The 23045-nt window shown below is 19.4% G+C and overlaps 3 protein-coding genes across 3 annotated transcripts; all 3 read right to left on the reverse strand.

Annotated features, from left to right (window-relative positions):
• Positions 1–4645: 4645 nt before the first annotated feature.
• On the reverse strand, positions 4646–5356 carry MKS88_004750 (uncharacterized protein; the record flags this gene model as incomplete). The annotated part of the gene is made up of 1 exon (XM_067217952.1): positions 4646–5356. The coding sequence occupies one exon, from the start codon at positions 5354–5356 to the stop codon at positions 4646–4648; it is 711 nt and encodes a 236-aa protein (XP_067071133.1).
• A 7968-nt stretch (positions 5357–13324) lies between these two features.
• On the reverse strand, positions 13325–14417 carry MKS88_004751 (tryptophan-rich protein; the record flags this gene model as incomplete). Its single annotated transcript, XM_067217953.1, has 2 exons — positions 13325–14182; positions 14328–14417. 2 exons carry the CDS (start codon positions 14415–14417, stop codon positions 13325–13327), a joined length of 948 nt encoding a protein of 315 aa, XP_067071134.1.
• Positions 14418–21309: 6892 nt separating this feature from the next.
• MKS88_004752 (tryptophan-rich protein) lies at positions 21310–22382 on the reverse strand (the record flags this gene model as incomplete). The annotated part of the gene is made up of 2 exons (XM_067217954.1): positions 21310–22185; positions 22296–22382. 2 exons carry the CDS (start codon positions 22380–22382, stop codon positions 21310–21312), a joined length of 963 nt encoding a protein of 320 aa, XP_067071135.1.
• Positions 22383–23045: the final 663 nt, after the last annotated feature.

A 23045-nucleotide genomic window follows, 5' to 3' on the forward strand; every position in this document is an offset into this window, starting at 1 on the left:
TAATACTTTTTTAACACAGTAAAATGAAAGTATTATATTCAAAGAAGAGTCACATTCAAAAATTTGGTAATTTATAAATGATAATTATAAGAATATATTATTTATGATATATAAAAAGTAATTAATAAGTATAATATCATTTAGACAATTATATAAAATAAATCTTTATTTTATTACATTATACCTCGACGATTATTTTTATTTAAGGAAAAAATTTATATTTTGTTAATATATAATATATTATATTTTATCAATGGATTAGTATTCTTTATGATTAATATATTTTGTAATTACGTAATATCACCTTTTATTAAAAAATATACATTTTTTATCTAAAAATATATATACTTATGTTACAATACATAATTCATTATCATCAATATCTATAATTATAAAATATATATACTTTATATGTTTTATATTTTTGACTTAAAAATATGTTCACTCCTTTAGAGTACTACTTACATAAGAGAATATGTAAGAAAAAAAAAAATTAGAAACAACCTTTATAAAAGACCTACTAAACAATTATTATCAAACTATTCAGAACATTTATATATAAATATAACTAACGTAACAATTCGTGCGTTCCATTAAGCATGTCATATTATACCAACTGGATTATAACATATCTATTTAAAAAGGTACAAATTATAATATATCTGTTCTTCTATTTGAAATATAAGAAAGGAAATAATAAAAAATAATATAATTAAAAAGCATTTATATATCCTATGAAAATTTTACTATAATTTGTATTTTTCGTTTTTTTTTTTTGGTTCTTTAAAAATTAAAGCTAATAATATATATATTTATTCTTGTATTATATTATTTTAACTATTATTAGAATAATGTTTATACTTTATATTTATGTTAGTTTCCTATAAGAATAATACTATTGACATTCGGTGCTTTTGTTAAAATTAGGGAATTTGTTAATGAATTTTGACTCTTATTTTTTGAGAGGAACAATTTATTTATATAATTAAACACTCCATATTAATGATTATTAAAAATAGGGTTTTTTGAATCTTTAGAGATTATCAAATAGTACTATAATAAAGACAATGCAAAATGAACAATACATACTTATTATTCTAATACTTATACATTTCCTTTAAATTTTTTTTAAGTGAAGTTCTGATTACTCTAATTCATTATTTCTCCCTCATGACAATATTGCTACCTTAGTATATCAAAAATAATATTATTGTCGATGTCTTATCAAAGTCTTAACACAGTTATTATTTGACCTAAAAATACTTTTATAGTATGCATATTTTTCTCATTAATTATTTTAAAAATCTTAAACTTCATTCATTCAATACTAATCAAATTAGTTAACTTTTTTTCAAGGTTCAACGTTCTTTTCAGAATACTTTCATTTTTTGTTCTATCATAAGAATATATCTTAAGATGATAATGATAGTTCATTAGCCTTTTGTTAAATGGTTACTATGATATAGAGGAATTCCTTTATTTTAATATTTTGTATATATGTTAACTACATTACTTTACTCATAATATGAGGAAAAGAGGATAACCCTTAAAAATCAATATACATAAGAATTTAACAATTCTTAATGATTTTGTAAAAATATTAATATTTTCCTTTTATATGTAATGAATTATTACAAAGGAATTTAATTAAAGAAAAAAAACATGTTTAAAGTGAAAAGGTGATTATTTTCATGATAAAAAAATTAGAATTTGCCTTAATAAATGCACTAACATCTTTTTGACACAGTAAAAGAATATATATATGATTAGATTATATATAAAAAAGAATATATTTACATTTTTACTGTGTTTAAAATTATATATAATTATTTGAAACATTTTTATGGAAGAGTAAGTTAGGGTAATGTACAAATAAAAAAAAGTGTATATCTATTTTTTAAATTTAAAAAAGTCCTAAACAATATATTAAGTATATATTAATAGAATAATAAAGTTTAATTTTTATGCTGTATTCATGTGTAACAAGTTATGTTGTGATTTCGGGATCCTATTTCATCCAACTCACATTATACGTTAACAATTTTTATGAAATATATTAATGAAAATTTATTATCATTTAAATGTCGCATTTTACCTATAGTACATACATAAATCATTCCATACGTTTATGAATGGATAATTGTATCATGGTGTACTACGAAGAAACGAAATAAACAGTATAAAACGAATAATATTGTTTAAATATAAACAAATTTCTAAATTAAATGGTATATGTACGTAGCGCCAATAAAACATAAATTATATTAAAAAAATAATATTTACAAATATTGATTATAAATAAATTATACCCTGTTCATATAATTAATGTGAAACAGAAATATAAGTATTAAATAGGTTACTTATTTAATATATATAGATATATAGTTCATGAATATTAAGTACTTTCTTCATTAAAATAATATGAAAAAAAAAAAAAAAAAAAAACGTAAGCTATAACTCTTATGCTAGAACTATAAGTACCTATTTTTATGTGCATTAACATAAATTTTTTTTCAGTAAACGCGTAAATTAAAGTTTTACCAGTTTATTTTTCTTTCTTTTTCATTATATATTATTACATAATTAAATATTATTTTATTTTTTATCGTATTAATAATGTCCACTAATAATTAAAGTTGTTAGACTATATTAAAATATTCAATTATGAAAATTAAGTAAATATATTTTTTTAAAAGAATATTACAAAGACTTGAAATTAGAATTAAACATATAAAATACATCAATAATATGCATATTGCATTTTCCAAAATTTTGTTGTTAACTGCGAATTAATTCCAATCTTTAGCTTAATATATATATATTCGTTCATTGATGTGCTTCCTAAATGACAAAAGTAGCAAATTATAATTTACAATATTATTTAATCATTTACTTTTCTTTTAACTGAATAATTTATTTATTATTCATCAATGATAAATGTATATTTCCCTAAAATATAAATATATATTTTAATATATTTTGCTTCTTTTTAATTTCCAGATACAAAAATTGTCTCAATTACATTCTTTTTAAATTTACAATAAATTAAATAGTGATGTGACTAAATATAAATATGATAACTTTTTCGAGAAGGCAGAAAATACTGATAATAATCACCTTTTGGTTTAGGATGTTTTTCTCAAACATCAAAGAAACTTGTAAAAAATTTACAATAATACGCGAAATAAGACGCATATTAAGAACCCTTATTATTTTAATTACTATTTACATGATGAAGTTTGTAAACATCCTAATAGTAGGAATCAAAATCAAGTTCTTAAAGAAATTATTTCTGAACTTTAATATACATATGAAAAAATCATTCAAGACTAATACAACACCAAAACAAATTCATATCTTCCTGATACAAATCTATATTATGCAGCTTATATGAAAGAAATGAAATACTTTTTTGATTACAATTCATATTTTAATTTCATTTGAAAGAAAATTTCTCCAGTATAGTAGTGAGCTTGCAATAGATATATTGATTATCTTAAAAGTAGTGTTTCATTATATTTTATATATAAACAAATGACCGAAATATAGACAACTTATGTACAGAATATAATAAATATTATTATAAGTGTAGTCAAAAAGAGGCTATATATATAATATTAAACAAAATTCCATTTGTATGGTTTCAAACATTTATCAATACTTACTATATAAGAAATATTAATCCATTAAAAGAAAACAATAATTCAGCCCATAAAGTCTTAACCAATAATCGAAGAATCAGATAATATAAAAAAAAACTATAAGAAAAATGGTTTACACCATAAATGAATCTGAAGATGTTATGGAAAAAACTAGAATTGACTCAGTTAAACATGGAAATGATGCAACATAGCTATCAAGTGCAATAGAATTTTTGAGTATCACATTATTACTTCAAAAAAAATTACTGTTGAACATGTTTTTCTTAATACTTTATTATCCTGAATAAAATAAACAAAAACTATAACTTTTAATGCGTTCATATTAGTATTTTTTTGTTCTTAATATTTTTTATTTTTTTAATTTTGTTTAAGGTAAATAAAAAATCTAATAAAAATTACAAAATTCGTGCACTATTATCTATATTTATTTTAATAAAGAATTCATAAATATAAAATAAAAGTATTTTTTATATATCACACTTCATTTTTTTGTTAGTATTCTACAGTACACTGATATATTCCTTGTGCACACAATAAATCAAAAAAAATAAAATTCATACTAATATTAATCATGAAAAAATTCAGAAATTTTAAGATGAAAGTTTAGAATCTACAGATAGTAGGTCTGGGAATAATCAATTTTATATACTTTTTCACCAAATAACAAGAACCAAAATAGTACAGCATATCAGTTTAAATACCTCTAATCATTATTAAGCAAATAAAATACATAAACTGTATCTCCGAATGTAATTATAAATAAGGGAGAAAAAAAAAAAAGGAGGATTTCTTGTTAAATATGTAAAAACCAAAAAAATATTAATTTATATAATGTAATACTTTTACCTGAATTCACTTTCTTCATATAATGGTAAAACATATTTTAAAGCATTTACTATATTAGTAGTGACTACCATTTATTTTATTTTTCTTCCCTGAATTATAACATAATGTAAATTTAAATATTATTCACATAATAAACTTCACGCTAACTTCCACTGTGGTAATTCCATAACTTGAGCTACTTCTATTTGACACCTACTAAATAAATCTTCTCTTAATTCCTTAACCACATTTCTATACTCTTCAACAAAAGCCTTATACTCTTCTCTTGTCAATGATTTCTCATTAATGTAATTATTAAGACGTTCATTATAGTATGCCTCAGTGCACGGTAGTTCTTTAATAACATTATTATAATTTTCCCATATATTTTTTCTAAAACTTCCTTTTTTTACATGATATTTGTGTTTTATACTACAATATAAAGAAAAAAAATGATTTATAAGTTCAAGGAATTTATAATTCTCGTACCTGCATACAAGTCTCCATATATTTAGAAGATCACTCTTCGATGGTATAGGCTTTAAAGAATTGATCATTACATCTATTTCTTCTTCATTTAACTGACATTCGTAATCGTATAATTCTTCTCCTAATTCAGACAATCTACAACTATATAAACTCACATCTGACATACGGTCTACATCCATGTTGTTATGTAATAATATGCCATTTACCTGATGTCTATCAAATGCTTTTAATGAGTCAGAAATATTACTAAATGAATCAAATACTAAATCTTCTGAAGTTTCTTTATTATTATTACTACCTATATATTCCTTCTCACTTGTACATAACTCGTATAAATTCCTTGAATACCTGTAATTTAGCTCAAATGGTGAAACATCCATGCTTTGACATGCTGATATATTCTATATAAAAATTTTAAAAGTTTTCAAAAATATATTTAGAAATTTATAGTTTTTTTTAAATTCTATTAAATATAATATGGTAATCCAAGTATGTAGTCTACTTTAAAAATTGCTTTATATTTTACCGGTAAAAACATTATTTCAACAAGAAATACAAATACAAAAGAATATGTAAGAATCAAAAAGCTTGTAAAATTTCTTATATAAAAATTCATTTTCACCAAAATAAATTGATAAACAAAAAATATTTTATTTAATTTATATATTATCGCTATTAAATAATATTATCTAGAATAAAATAGAAGTACAGCAATTACGAAAAACACTATTTTGTAACTATATATTTAAATATAAAAAAAAATAATACTTTTTGTCAATAGAACTTAATGATTTTTCTTTTTCTGTTACATTTTTTGAGAAAAGAACAATTTATTCATATAGTATATAAAGTAAAATACGCAGCAAAAAAAAAAAAAAGTAAAATTAAATAAACTATTAAAACAAAAAAAAATACATAGAACTGTTAACATAAAATTTGTTTATATACAATAGGATATTTTGAAACAAATATTTTACCAAATTTTTATGTGATTTTAAATATTTATATACAAAAATATACCTTCTAAAAATAAAGAATTTTTAGTAATTCTATAGTATTTCTTCAATATACTAAAAAAATTACCGAAACTAGAAATATTACATTATTTTGTTTTTAAAAAAAATGAAAAAAATGTTCTAATTTTCTTCGTAATTATAAGTTTTTATTGAAAATTTATTATTATAAAAAATATTTTTTTTTCTTTCTTAAAATTCAGTTTATTTCTATATTTATCTAAATATTGCTCATTCATGAAATCAATCATTTAAACTTAAAGTGTATATAAAATTAAATAATATATTTTGTGTGTTCCATATATAAACCGCATTAATATTTTATTTTTAGCATTAATATATTTTTCTAGTATATAATATTATTACCTAGTAATACAATTTTTAAAATTAAATAAATTTATTTTTAACCATTTATTATAATAAATATTAATCTAATGAAACAATTAAAAAGAATACTCTTTATTACATTTCCTACTATATATTGTGTAATATCTAATTTTTTCTTTTTTTCTTTAGAAAATGAAATTAATACTTTTGAATTATATCTTAAAGAATAAAAACTTATATCTGAATTTTGTTTTTTCTGTGTTTTTCTTTGAAATTTTTATCTATTTACATCATTCAACACAAATTTTTATTATCACCTATTTGAATTGTTTTTAGATTAAATAATATTTATGTCATCTTTATGTAATTACAAAAAAATAAATTCAAATAAATTAAGAACTATATGGAAAAATAGTTTAATAAGTAAAAATTATTTATTTTTAATGATTTTATTTCAAAAAAAAAAAAAAAAGGTTTATAAAAAGAAATGTTATTTAAAAGTACAGCTTCAATCCATATTGTATCTTTTGCATAGGATTAAATGGACACGCAAACATTCAAGAATTCCGCAAAAGCTTTAAACAAAAGACTTAAAATTTATTTGTACAAGTATACTTTATTTAAAACGTAAAATACAATATTAACAAAAATATTTGTTTTAAGTGTTCTTTATTTTTGGCCTTTTTTTTTGTTTTTTATTTTACATGCTTGTATAATTATTTTTACACATTCAAAGTTTATTAGTTGCGTAGTATTTATTTTTATCAATTATAATTACACATTTGCAATTTATTTTGTTAAATTATGTTGTGAATTATGTAAACTCACAAATAAAATTTTTTTGCAAGTATAAACATCCAAAATAAATTTTTTATTTACCATGCATTATGATACGTTGTTTTCATGTTTTTGCACGTAATATTTTTATAGGTAAAATAATGATTATTACATTTTGTAGTTTACTTACTACTATATGCAGTTAACATTTAATATATATAAAAATGTTTGTGAAACCATATATTTAATGTTTAAATAGAAAAATAATAGAAGAATTTATATTTTATTAATAATATAGCATACAAAATCTTGATATATAAGAAAAAAATAAATATATATAAAAAAAGAAAAGTATTATGGTAATATACCAATTACTTTACACTTTTGTTTGCGAATTATTTTATAAGAAAAAAGAAAAAAAAGATTTAATTTTGGATACACCATGTATGTTTTAGTATCAAAATAAAGGTTAACCCATAAATTAGAAGTATAATCTTATAAAATATAGGTATTATATACATTTTTATCAAGAATTAATTATTAGATTAAAATTATTAGATGAAGTAATAAATCATTATTTTTTTTCTATTATTAAATATGTATATATATATATATATATATATATATATATTCATTTTTCTTATATCTTTTTACACCGAAAAACTTTTGCTTCGAATAAGTGTTTAGTAATAATGTTACAAAACAAACGTTTATATTTTTCTATGTAATATAATATCCTTTCTCTTTGGTTTTCTCATTTCCTCTTAATAAGTTACTTTGTAAAGAGCGTATCCTTATAATTAAAAATCTATGAAAACATAATATATTTCTTAATTATTTTATTTTATGGCACTTTGGTAAAGAGATATATACTTTTGAATATAAATTTATTTCCCCTCTTTAATCTTCAAACTAAGCTAATTTATGCTAATCTATATGTAAGCTAATTATTCCTTTTTATTTTATAAAGAAATTCTTTTGATCAATAATCCATTTTAGCTATTTATTCCTTTTATTGTTCATGAATGTACAAACCTTAAAGTGTAGTTAATTCAATTATTCCCCCTTTTCCATATTAATCTATTCCTTCCATTTGAACAATTTCCACCTTTCTGTTATATATATATATATATATATATAACCCTTCTACTAATGTGTTAAGATTCAATATTACCAAGTAAAAACCTATTTTATATATCTATTTTCTTTCTAGGCATTTTATGATTATGCCACTTTTCCAATGAATTCATTTTTTCAAATATGCTGCATTCTAAAATAGTGCTTTCCTATTAATTGAATATTCTTATTCTATTATTATCCAATCTTCCTATTGAGAATAATATCATGGTAGTGATGTTCTTAATGTAGAAGATTTATATTCATTGGGCATATATTTCTTATAACACATCCATTTACTTTCCGTTTATTTTATTCGTTATTTCCATTCCTTTTTTTTTCCTTTAACTAGTTTGTTTTTCCGAACGTTCTTTGCATCTTTGAATCTTTTAAAATTCTTCTCTAGTTTTCCCATATAAACTTCTTTTATTTATCTTTTTATTCCCCTATAGACTGAATGCATTTTTCCTAGAGCTGTTCTAATGTGGGTGGAACATTTACTAATGGTATCATTTTCATTTCCTGATCCTGTCAAAACGATAAAAAAAATATATGTATTATTATGTTTAAGTTGAATTATAAATTTCGATTCATAAAGAATCAATAAAGTATTTTATATAATTTAAAATTTATTTTTTATGTCTTATAGTTGGAGAAACATAATTTAAAAAAAAATCAGAAGAAAAGAATAAATAAAGGAACAGATATGCTTGAAATATTGTAGAACCCGTTCACTTTTGATAGTATTATAGTAACTTTTTATTTTTCATTGTAAAATTTCGAAAAAAAGTTTTCATTTATAATTATAATATAAATGATATATTCTTAATAATTTTCCTCTTTTTTTACATTTTAGTAAAGGTCAGCAGTAAATGGGAACTAGGGGTTAAAAAAAAATATTTCGTCTTGTTCTAAAAAATATTTATATAAAATTCAAAATAGAATTTATATAAGAATTTAAAGGTTCCATATTTTATCATATCCCTCGTTAAAAAAGAAAATTCATCTATATCTATAAAATAGATTATTGTAAAACAATGAAATAAACAAAATAAAATTAGAAAATAGTATGAAAAAAAAATTAAATTAGTTTTTTTATTATGACCATTCAAAAAAAAAAAAAAACATAAATATATGCAAAAAGTTAAAGAGTGTGCAAATTAAACCCTAAAAAATATTGAATTCATAAAAAAGCCAAGTTCATTTTTTTTTTTTTCAGAATTAGGTTTTGGGTTACTTTAATTTAAAAAATTTATAGACATTATATTTATTTTTATGATGTGTTTTTATTTTAACAGTAATCTTTTTTAATAGTATCCAGATTAATTTCCCCGATTTTTAGTTTTAAAAATATTTTCTTCTAAAAAAAAAAATATAATAGTTTTCTCTGCTATAGTTATATATATATTGGTTAAAAATACATTAATTCATTACTCATTTATTTTATAATTCATTTTATGATTATTAATATTTTAATGTAAAGGTATATATTATTTATTTTTGAACATTTTTTATTAACAATTTAATTTTATAAATTTATTTGTTTACGGAAACGTGCTATTTGTAATTATAAAAGATCTGTCTTTATTTTATTTTCTCTTTCTTTTTTTTTTTTTTATAATTATAATTAAATTTTTTTGTATAAAATAGCCCAATTGTATTTATGTCATTTTGTCGTTTACGCAACATAAACTAATTACAAGTTTTAAAATTATACTATTTATTAAATTTAAATTATTATTTTATTGTAAACATGTAAAATGGATATTATAACATACATAAAAAATTTCATGTAAAATTTAATATAAATAACTATTTTTACGTTTTAAGTATTTTTTTTTTTTTTTTCAATTAACAACGTTGTTAGAATAAATCTTATTTTTTTGTCCTTTTTTTGTTACCTTGTATTATTTATTTTTGCAATATTATGTAATTTGTTTAGTTAAAGGAGAATTATTTGGTATATACTTTTTTGTTTTTACAAATTAATTTTTATCGACTTTTAATATATTACTTTATTTTTTTCATTTATGTGTATTACTCTATTATTTTACTTCTTTACTTTTCGTATTTATTTATTTACATTTTTTTTTTTTTTGAATAAAATTGTTCCTATTAAGGTTTAAAAAAAAAAAAAAAAAAAAAATTCAAAACATTGTTAAAAAATATATTTATTTTTCGTTTTCGTCTGTTTAATGTATTTAAAACAAGCAAACTAACATAAAAATTTTATTTTTTTTAGAAAAATATTAAATGTATCGTATTTTTATAATAATAAAATCATATGTACGTTTTTTATATGTTGTTAAAATAACAAATGTGTAAAAGTAAAATTACGTAATGGTATTTAAAACAGAATGCCAATTAATTTACATTTATAGCAAAATAAAAATAAAAAAAATAATGGTACAAAAAAAAACTGTTAATAAACAAAATGGGAAAAAGGATATCGTCTCATAAAATTTTTTAAAAAAATTAAAAATGGAATAATCGCAATTTAATGAAAATTAATATATTAAATAGAACCATTGTTGTTATATATTTTTTGTAATGATTTAATTGTTTTGTAACATTTATAACATAAAAAAAAATTTGGTGTGGATTTTTTAATCATTATATTTTTGAATAATATTTAATTAAAATAACATTATGAAAATGATAATTCTAAGCAATTATTATAAATATAAAATAAAAACATTCAAAATAGATGTATTTTTGATATATAATTTAAGTAAAAGAAAAAAAAAAAAAAAAAAAAAAAGAGTTCCTATTATATTTATGTGATACTCTTTATTCTAAAATAATGTATACAAAAACAGTAAAAAGTTAAAGTATTTTACAACAGTATGTTGTACCCTTATATAATATATATACATATATATATATATTTATTTATTTATATAAAAGGAGTTAATATAGGGTAGCTAAAAGACAAAATAAATAGCAAGCAGTAAACAAATACCAATGTCGTCACACTTGTACGTTTACAAATTATTTTTTAGAAAAAAAAATAAGGCTATTTAGTTCATATTATTATCTATTTTGAAATGGTAAAATCATTTTTTCCATGAATAGGTACTTTTTAAAGGTAAAATAACAAATAATTCTTTATATAATAAAGTAAAAATTATTTTGTTTTATTGAATAATGATAAAACATATATTTTTATGAAGTAATTATTCTATTTTATTAAAATGTAAAATGTGCTTGGTATATTAGATGTTTTAACGTTACACAATTTCATTATAACAGTATTATATTTTTAATTTTATGTCATCTTTTCCTTTTATTTAAAAATATATTATTTTGTTCTTTAAGAATTGTATTAAAACATAAAATAATTACAAAATGAAAAAAAATAAATAATTATTTACAAACATGCTAATTAACAAATTAATAAATCATTTAAAAGAAAAAAAATGATATTTATTTTTATGTTGTACAATGTGCATGATGTTTACCATGTTAAGATACAATGCACAATTATTGTTAGTGTTATTCGCATTGATATATTAGACGTTTCACTTTTTAAATAAAATAGTACAAATGAAAAAAATGGTAGGAATAATTATAAGAATTACTTAAATATATGACCAAGATTTAGGAGAAAAATTAATTTAATATATAAAAAAAATAAATGTACTATAAAAATTTTAATAAATAAGTAAAATGTGTTTATTATAACAACTGATTTTGAATACATATTAATCCATCTGAAAAAAATACATATAATGTATATAAAATAAATATGTCTAAAATATTGGTTAAATTTTGAACGGTACTATCTCGAAATGAAAAACTAGCACATGTGACAAAGAAGTAGGAACAATAGTTATCTTTTTATACAAGTTGGGAAAAACAACAAATATACAATTTTTAATAATATCCAAGTTAACAGATTACAAGAGACGAAAGATATTTGTTTAAACTTTTATAAATAAGTAATAATCGTATTGTTCGAAAAAAAGAATTTATAAAAAGATTAAAAATTCTAAATAATATAAGAATGAAAATATACGAAACTTTGTGGCAAGCTCATTATTTATTTTACAAAAAAATAAAATAAAATAATAAAGTTAAACATAATTTAGCGAATATTAATTAGTACAATCCTAAAAATTAACGGCAACAATAAAAAGGTATGGAAATATAAAAAAACACAAAATATTTTAAATTCCAAATTTATGGTTGCGATCCTATACATATTATGAAATCAAAAACCAAAAAAGTAATATCAAAAAGTTTAACTTATTTATAAAATAATCATATATAATTTTTTAATGTAATGAGTTTTTTTTTTTTTTTTTTTTTTTTTTTTTTTTTTAAAAAACATTATATTATGTTATGTTATTCTAATAAAGACAATGGTTGTAATTTTGTAAGTTCTAAAACAAATTAAAAATGAAAAAAATAACATTTTTATAGAACTCAAGCTACTATATTATGAAGATATGCAAATCTAACTATATTATAAAAAATAGATAATAAATATAGTCTAATAATGAAAAATCCCTAAATGAAATTCCATTTCAATACCTAATTTTTATATTTAAGTACAAACAAAGTAATTATTTTAAAATATATTTGATTTTCTTCAATAATTAAAGAAAGACATATATATATATATATATCAATCTAGTGGATGTAAAACGCATTCTATATAATTAAAAATGGTATATTCAAAATAAATTATTTATAATAGATATTTCCCAAATTATATTTCGTATTTTGTAACACATCTTCCATATTGTTAAATATATTTTCAATTTGTTTACCTTTTCGAATATAAACATCTAATATTCATATATTTTATAATTTTTTAGTGATTTTTTTTTTAATACAAATACTGTTTAAAAAGAATTTATATGGGACAAATTAATATATATAAGACAGAAAGTGTGAGGTTTCTACTTTTTTACTTTTTCTATTATTAATTTTTATTTCCAATTTTTAATTTGCAAGTTTCCAAGTGATCTAAGATATACAAAGAGATAGAAAATTGAAATAACTCATTCTCAATAATTATATATATCACATTAAAAAAAAACTAACTCATTTTGTAAGAATATTTTTTTTTTAATTAGAATGATTACTTCCGCTATCATCTTCATCTGTCTATACTTCCTTTTTACTATGTAGTACGTCTTTTTGCCATACATTCCACTGTTTGCTTTCTAACCATGTTTTAGCAAAAACTTTTTTCCATTTTTTATATTTATTTTTCGTTTTTTTTTCCCATTTATCTATATATACTTTAATTTTATTAGTATTATCTTTTTCCTTTTTATTAATATAATTGTACCATTTTTTTAATCTTCCAGATTTCTGTCTTGCTTCCCATACACTATCATTAAGATAAAGCCTTCTTTCTGACACCCATTTTCTCCATTCATTCATTACCCAAAAAGATAATTGTTTTCTATTATAATCCAACCATTTTTGGAACTGACCATCTAAAAATTTCAATCCGTCCTTTTTAAACCATGTAATCCAATCTTTATCAGTCCATCTGTTAGTGCTCCACAAAAAGCCAGTTTTACAATTTTTATCTATGTTTCCATTAAAATGCATCCATCTACCTTCTAAGTATAACAAAAAATTTTCCAATTCATTATTTTTTTCACTCTTCCATTTTTGTTTCTGTGTATCAACAGCTGTCTTGTAAACTTTCATACCATCTCCCTTAGTATACCTCAGCCAATCATCCCAATGTTTATACTTAAATACTGGTTTATTAATATCGTTGACGCCGTCTAAGAGAGAAGCTTCTAAAGAATTGTTATCAAGGGGGTCACCTAACTCTCCATCATGTTCATTAAACGTATCATCATCTTCTTCTTCTTCTTCTTCTTCTTCTTGTTCTTGTTCTTGTTCTTCTTCATATTCCATATCATTTTCATCGCAAATTCCTTCGTTTTCTTCCGTAAGTTCAAGTGCATCTCCATCATCAACTAGGTCATGTTCTCCTGGAGTCTAAATGTTAAATTTTAAAAAATTAAAAAAATGTTTTTCTCCCTTTTTAAGTTAAAAATTAATAAATAAAATGAATTTAAACTATTCTCATTTATATATATCATATAATAATATATATTATTTTTATTTGTAATTTCTATCTTACTACAGCAGAAACATATTTTATAATAACATTAGGAGTTAAAATAATATAAAAGGTTCCAGATATAAAAAAGAATGCTGATATTACTCTCATTTTGGGTAATTTTTATATATAATTCTTATTTATATATTCTTGGAATGTAATATTTTAAAATATAATAAAAAATTATGGTTGTTTAGTATTTTTTTATATTTTAATTTAAAAAAAAAATATATAGTCCCCCCCTATTGTTAAAGAATAATGACACTCTAAAACTAATAAAACGAATAAATTAGGGGAGTATCAACGTTTTTCTTTAAATATTACTTTATTGTAGTTCTTTTTATTGAAAATAATATATTTTATTATTATAATTATTTACATAATAGAATAATATACATAAATACCATAAAATAAAAAAAAAATATAAACAATTAACAAAAAATTTTAATTTATAAAAAAATTTTATTTTAATATATATTTTATTTTTATCTTAATTTTTTTAAAATATGCATGAAAAAAAAAAAAAAAAAAAAACATACCTCCGAAATAAAAAATATTTAAATACAACAAATTTTAATTCTTTTCTAAAAAAATTTAAGATCAACTTTTTAAAATCTATAGAAAATTCATTATTTATTTTATATATATGAATTACTATTTATTTTTTGTAAATTTCTTTAAATAATTAATAAAATATTTAACTAAAATATTTTTTTTTTTTGTTTTAAAGTTAACATAAAAAAACTAAAAAAATATATATATTAAATATAAAAAGATATTGCGGGAATTCAATTCAAAAATTTTTTTTTAATGTTATATCTTCCATAAAATTAAGTTAGAAGGTTTATAATTGTTATTACTTCTCTTTTTCCTTTTTAACAGTTTCTATTATAATATATATATATATATATATATATATATATATATATTATGATTATGTTATTACTAAATGGTTGCAGAGAATTATAATGTCTCTTTATTGAGAAACAAATCTTTTTTATTTTGATAAGTTTTTCATTATAAATATATATATAACTTAATAAATGCAACATTCCTTAAAAGTATATTACGAATATATATATATTTTTTATATTTACGTGAATTATATATATGGGGTTTGTAATAATTATTATATATAAACAAAAATGGTGCATTTATAAAAATGGATTCCAAAAAAGAATCAGATAATAATAAAAAAGATTTAAATAATTACAATATATATTTTATTATACTCTAGAGCCTTTTTTACTATCTCTATTTCTACTAATCTCTTTTTGGTAATTTTTAAATCTTTTAAAAAATAATTAAGGTAAATGGGGATATTTAGATAATATATAATTATATAAAATTACTTTTATATTACATATAAAATGATTCACTGTTTTTTATTTTTTTATTATAAACGTAAATTATCTAAATTAATAGTGAATTCATCTAATTTGAAGCACAAGCTTTATTTTATAATTTAAAATATATATATAAAAAGAGCGAAAATTTTCTTAAATATGTTAAATATTAAATAGAAGTTTTCTGTTGAATTATTTCTTAAATATTATATATATACAAATAGAAAAATGCTTTTTTCATTTATTTATTTTATTTTTTTTAAAGTATTTATATATATTAAAAAAATATATTTTAGGATTAAAATGTAAATATTCTAAAAGAATATTTGTTTTATTTTAATTACATCAAAACAATCCTAGAATTTTAGTTAATAATATATGTAAAATATATATATATAATATTATTATTCACGGAATATTACATACACAAATTCGAAATGTGTTTTCCTATTTTATAATTTATTTCCTTTGTGTATAATAGGAAAATAATATATATTTTTTTTTTTGAAGAAATAATTATTATATTATAAAATTCATAAGGAACGTCATATAACATGCATTTTGTTTAATACAAATAATTGAAAGAAAAAAGTAAAATTATAGAGAATGCTAATAATAGAAAAAAAAAATTTATGATATGTAAGGTAACTGTTTTCTAAAATATACATATAAAAAAAATATATAACTGTTATCACCTTTTATAACCAAATATTGGTAAAATTTATGAAATCATTTATTTATCTTAAAATTTATAATCATTAAGTATTAACTTAATGATTTTCTATTATTTTTTGGAAAATTTTTAAATAACAATGATAGTTATTCTTTACGTAAAAGAGCTAATGGATTTTTTTTTATAATAGTATTTTAAAATGTTATTATATTTTATAGTATTAAAATTTACAAATAATAAATGAAAAAGTTAAGAATAAAAACAATAAAAATTTTGAATGTAACTGATAGGGCTAATGAACTTCATATTTATTATGTACTTAAGTAAAATGTAAAATTAAGAGAGGCTTAGGATGAAATAGTTAATTCGTTAAACGAAAGAAATGTTTTTATTCATTAAATAAAAAATATCTAAGAGATATTTAATAAATGAAAAAACTATATACATATAGGATACTAATGATCTTTTGTGTATGAAAATTCATTTATTGAAAAACAATTGAAAAGAAATATCAATAAATGTGCTGCTATTAACGTTTATAATTATATATTGAGAAAGAAAATACATTTCTTGAAAAAATAAAAGAATACTGTTCCATATAGAATTTATATAACACCTATGCTTATATATTAAAAATAATAGTAGTGATATGACAATTATTCTAGAACTGATGGATTGATCATTTTTAAATTTATTATTGTATTTTGTATTTTTGTTTATTTCTAATATAATTTTTAATATATGCAAATTTATCAAAATTTTTATATAAGACGATACTATTAAAGTATGATTCCTTTCATATTTTACTTAAAGGGGTTTTCCATTTCACACATAACAACACTAAATATAGATTTTGTTCTGTTTTTTTATTTTTGTTCATAATGTTTTCTATTACATTTTATTGTAAAAAAAATAATTATATAATTTTATGAATTATAAATTTTTTTATTAGTAGTTGAACAAAGGTAGTTATTTATAATTAAAAAACATGATATATTATTACATATAAAATATTAATAAATTAAGCGATAATAAATTATAAATTACTTAATTATTTGCTATTTTTATATTAATAATATAGATTTAGAGTTTTCAGATTTTTTTATGTAGAATTTTTGAATAAAAACAAAAATTAGTAATTTTGGGGTGCTGTAACATTCAAATTATATTTGTGAATCATTTACCTTTTATAATTTACACACATAAATGTTTATATCTTTTAAATATAGAATAAATGTATTTTACTAATGAATAATATGTCGTATATTATATAAAATAATTGTTGAATTATATTAAATATAGTAAAAACAACTGTCAAAACATTGAATACCACCGCTAAACCAAAAAGTTTATAATTTTCCCAAAAGTTTGTTTTTCTATATTTACGTCTATTATCTATGTTACATTACATAATATCATTGTCAAATGAAAAAAAATTAACATAACTGATGCATATATTACATCAATTTTTTTTTTTTTTTAAATTTACATAGTGATAATAATTACATATTTGGTATTGTCTTTGTTATTAGATTTTTACTTTTTAAGCAGTTTTCGTATTAATACCTTATTTTGCATATATAATTATCATTATATTTTAATAATATATCGAGTAGTTATCCAAAATTATCAATATAATCTTTTAGTATATCAAATCATTTTGCTAATTTATTATTCATTTGATCTAATAATTCTAATAACTTTTGATTCACATACACATACTTTTGTTACTGATGAGTATCTATTTTCTTTAATAAACTGCTATATTTTATATATTATGTATCATATTGTGCCAATATACTTGTTCCATCATTTTCCAAGGAAGATTTACTAAAAGTTAATACAAATCACGATATTAAAAAAAAGAAAAATACTTACTTATATATTAATTAAATTTTTATTTTAAGAAAGAGTTATAAAAAAATAGATTAATTATCAAGTACAATTATTATTCTACTTCATAAGATCATTCACACTTGAATATTATAAAGGTTAATGGTTGTAGACTTTTAAGAAACGATAACTTGATTATTTTTTCTCTTATCCTGCAATTTTTTTAAGTTTTTATATTATTTGCATTAAAAAACATATTAACCATAAGATTTTTTATTTTGTTTTTTTATAATATTCAATAATGATTAAATCGAAGTGTTATTTTTTATTACTTTTTATTTAAAAAAAAATATGTGTACTTCCTTTAATTATATGTAATTATATAATATAGGGAATCAATAAGGATAAAAAAAATCAATTAAATAAAAATATTATTGTGAATTTTTTACACTATACTGTTTTAAAAAATACTGTTAATTTTAATTAAATAAATTTATAAAGGCTTAATATTTATTATAATATAGAACAACTATCACTATAAACATGTTATAAAAAATTTTTATCAAAATAAAAAAAAAAAATATATATGAAATTTTATTAAAATTGCTTTATTAATTTTCGTATCACATTGAACAAATTAAACATACATAACTGCGTAAATTTTTTTACAAATATATTGCATCATGGAAATTCATAATGAAAATATTCATTATCTGCAGTAAAATAATACAAGCTTTTTAAAATTTGTTGGTTGTTATAGAAATCTTAATGGTTCTTAAAATTAATTGTATCAGCATAGTAATATAAGAAGCAAAAAAAAATATGTGTGTGCATTATATTTTTGGAAACTATTATAGATTATTAATATGCTCACATACTTATATATATAATGTTAGATTAACATATTGTAAATTTTAAGCTAAAATAATTAAAAAACTGTTAATTATAAAATATAAAATGCTTAAATGACGTTACTTTTGTGGTTATATTTTGCAGACATAAAAAAAAGATTTTTTTTTTTCTTTTCTTTAAAAGTCTAGAAACTTAAACTGAAAGCCTTCTGTCGTCTGCATTTATAATTTAAGCAGAAGAATTACAATAATACGATGCTAAAAAAATTCACAAAATAAAAATTTGAACAGCTTCAAATTTTCTTTTGTAAATGTTCTTACTCCTTTTACTCACTAAATATGCATACAAAAGAATATTAAGAAATGTACATATATATATATATATATACAAATGTATAAAACTGTAAAATTATATTAAGATATGCATTTTTTCCTTATAATTAGGTTATTAAGTATAAAACTACCATTTTACATTATATAATAAATATATAAATAAAACCAAAATTTAATTTACTAACGAATATGTTAGGGGCAAAAAAAAACATAAATTTTAGTTTAACACATAAAAATTAATGACATGTAATTTATTGAATAACTACAGTTTAATATTATATGTAAGCATATAGTAACTCAATATTAATAAAATTTGTAAATATTTTTTTTTAACTATTCGTTAATGTGACATTTTCCAATATTTCTTGAAATAAATATTAGTGCAGTTCTAACTTACACAATATTTTTGGTAAATAAAGAAACATTAATGAATAATTAAAACTCTTTATAAATTGATTGCAAGTTCTTTTAATCATATTTTAATAAGTACCCTTACTTTATTTATGTTTATATATAAATATATATATATATATATATATATATATATATATATATATATATATATATATATATATATATATATATTAAAAAGGTTAAATTTAAATAACACACGAATTGTAAACTGTACAATACAAATTAAAATATAAAGTACAGTTGCAGGCAAAAAAAAGTTCATGAAAATGCGGGAAATGTAATTTATATAAAAAAGAAATATCTATAACTATAAAAACATTTTCATATGAAAATCAAAAAGGAGGCCTTTATGAATTATTATTATATAATATTTCTTATACTGTAAGCTAGAAAAAAAAATTGAAGTTAGGACAGATTTTTAAAAATGGATTAATGGAAATAAAATAATATATCTTAGGAAAAAAATAATATAAAGTAAAAATATGATATAGTCTTTTTTCATAAAATCTTTACAACAGTATAAAATGGCAAATATTTGTATGAAAAAAAACCTTATTGAAGAAAAACAAAAGAATTCTCAATGAACATTTTGCTTAAAATTGGCAATGCAATGTGTATAAAAAAGTCTTGATAAAAAAAAAAAATTTGTACTATTAATAAAGGAAAATGCAGGCATTATGGCAAGATGGTTTAATGTTATGCAAAACAATAGTTATATTAATATTATTCAGCATAGTAAATAGCTGATTTCAAACACTTATTATATTCATAAAGAGATATTAATATATATTCCATAAATGGCAATAAATGGTTTTTAAAAATACACAATTTAATGAAAATTTTAGGATTAATCATGAAAGTTAAAGGAATACAACTAAATGGAAAATTTGTGCCTTTTATGCTTAAATTTTAATATATTCAAATAAGTAAAAGAACTATAATAAAGCATATATCTATTAGAGCATATTAATTAACATAATATATTTACGAAGTTTTAAATAAGCGAATAAATATTACAAAAAAAAAATAAATATTTATAGAACTAATAGTGAAACAATTATAAAGATATACGTAACAAATTATGTAAATTATATGATATAAATTTCTAATAAGTAAAAGAAAAAAAACTAAAAAAAAACTTTTTTAAATATATATAATATTTATTTACGTGTAATCCTAAATAAACTTAACTGAGTTTTATTTAGTAATACGGGTTATCATTTTAAAAATTATTTTTTCAAAATATTTTTACTTGTATTTATAAATTTTCGGTGTTCCTCTTTTCCATTTATTTTGTTTTATTATTATTATATTTTAACACATTCTATCCATAATGGATATAGTGCATTAAAATATATCTACATATAAAAATAGACGTTTTACGTTTTATAATCCTTCTTTACTGTATTTATTCATTCCTTTTCTTCAGTTTTTCTTTAAAGAATACAACTGTAACGAAATAGAGTAAGAAACAATAGTATTTTCTTCTTATATTTACTTCATGATTTAATTATTTTATAAGTTTATTATAATTTTTTATAATATAAACCTAGTTATTTGTTAGTCCACATATTCCAATGTTCCTCTTGTATCCAAGTGTTCGTCAAGGATTCTATCCATGTATTAAATAATTTAGTTTTTTCATTTTTCCATTTTGTCCATTGACTTGTCTCCCTATTATATATATCATATTCTATCTTTTCTATCAATTGATTCCACTGTTCCGTTTCTCTCTCATTTCTTTCTTTCCAATTTTTCCACTTTACATTATATATCAAACGTTTAGAAAACTGGATGATTTTATTAGGTATCCATGTGTCCCAAAACTCATCTTCTTCAACTTTCCATTTTTTCATTTTCCATTCCTCAAATTTTTTATTTTTCCAATTAATAAAATTTTCATGGATCCAATTATTTATTATATATTTTTCTTCGTTAAGCCATCTTTCCCAATCTTTTTCCATAGCTTGTCTTACTGGTGTATTAATCCATTCTATCCATTGTTCCGTTGTCCATGTTATATTATTTCGGAAAACATTAAGTACATAATCTCCATCAATATTTTCAATAGGAAACGTGGATTTTGTTTTCATGTTTGTTATCCATTTTTCCCACTTATCATCTGTCCAATTTAAAGATTTTTTAAAATAATAAAGTGTGCTTGCGTCATCCATATTTTCGTTATAATACGTCCATTTATCTTCCATGGCTCTTAGCCATGCTTCCCATTCATCTTTCTTGTTTTTAAACCATTTACCCGTCAATTTCTCGAGGTACGAATTCTGAATTATCCAACTTTTCTCTATCTGCTTTATCCAAATATCCCATTCTCGTTCTTTCCATTTTTCTGATTTTTCAGTGTCTTTTGTCTTCAAATTACAAGATTCACTTGGATATTCTTCTTCATTCTTAGTACGTTTCTGAAAAAGCTAAAAAATTTGAATTAAAAAAAAAATATTTAAATTTATATACAATGTGTTAATATAAGACGCTAAAAAGAATCATAAATATTTTTAATATTTTTACATGTTATTTTTACCTTACAAAAACCACATATAAATTCACAAGCAGACGACAAAATAAATGAAACCCCAGCTATATATGAAAGAATGAATATTATTTTCATTGTTCGTTACATCTGATTCTTAGTATTCAATGTTCTATTTGTTGAAATTTTGAGATGTATAAAAATACATATTTTTATTTATTTATTTATTTGCTTATTATTATTATTATATTTTTTTTTTTTTCTGTATTGTTTATTCCACTAAAAATAAAGATTCCTTTTTCATTAAAAAGGACTTTCTTCAAATGTTAGTATATCTAATAATGTATATACGTACGTCTTAAGAACACTGCACATGCCAACTTTGTGAAATAGGAAAAATTAATTATTAATAATAAAAGGTATAAAATAATAAATTAAAACATAAAAGTGTAAGAAATGAACTACAATAATGTTTAACTTATTACACACAAAAAAATATTACAAAAAATTTAACTAATAATTAAATAACAATTTCTAAATTTAAAAGTGATTGTGATTTTTTTCTACAAAGAATTTATTTTGTGCGATTTAATCTAAAAACTTAAACATAAATTATACTTATATGCATTATTTCAAATAAATATAAAAAAAATTTCAACCATATATAATTCATAGATTTTTTTTTTTCTTTTATTTTAAGATAATGTAATAAATATAAAATATATTAGATGTACGGATGGGCATTTTCAAAATATATATATTTATGTTTGTAAATGTAATGCTTAACAGTTGTACGACTTA

The sequence above is a fragment of the Plasmodium brasilianum genome, chromosome 13 (genome assembly GCF_023973825.1).
Source record: "Plasmodium brasilianum strain Bolivian I chromosome 13, whole genome shotgun sequence".
Taxonomy (NCBI): Eukaryota; Apicomplexa; class Aconoidasida; order Haemosporida; family Plasmodiidae; genus Plasmodium; species Plasmodium brasilianum.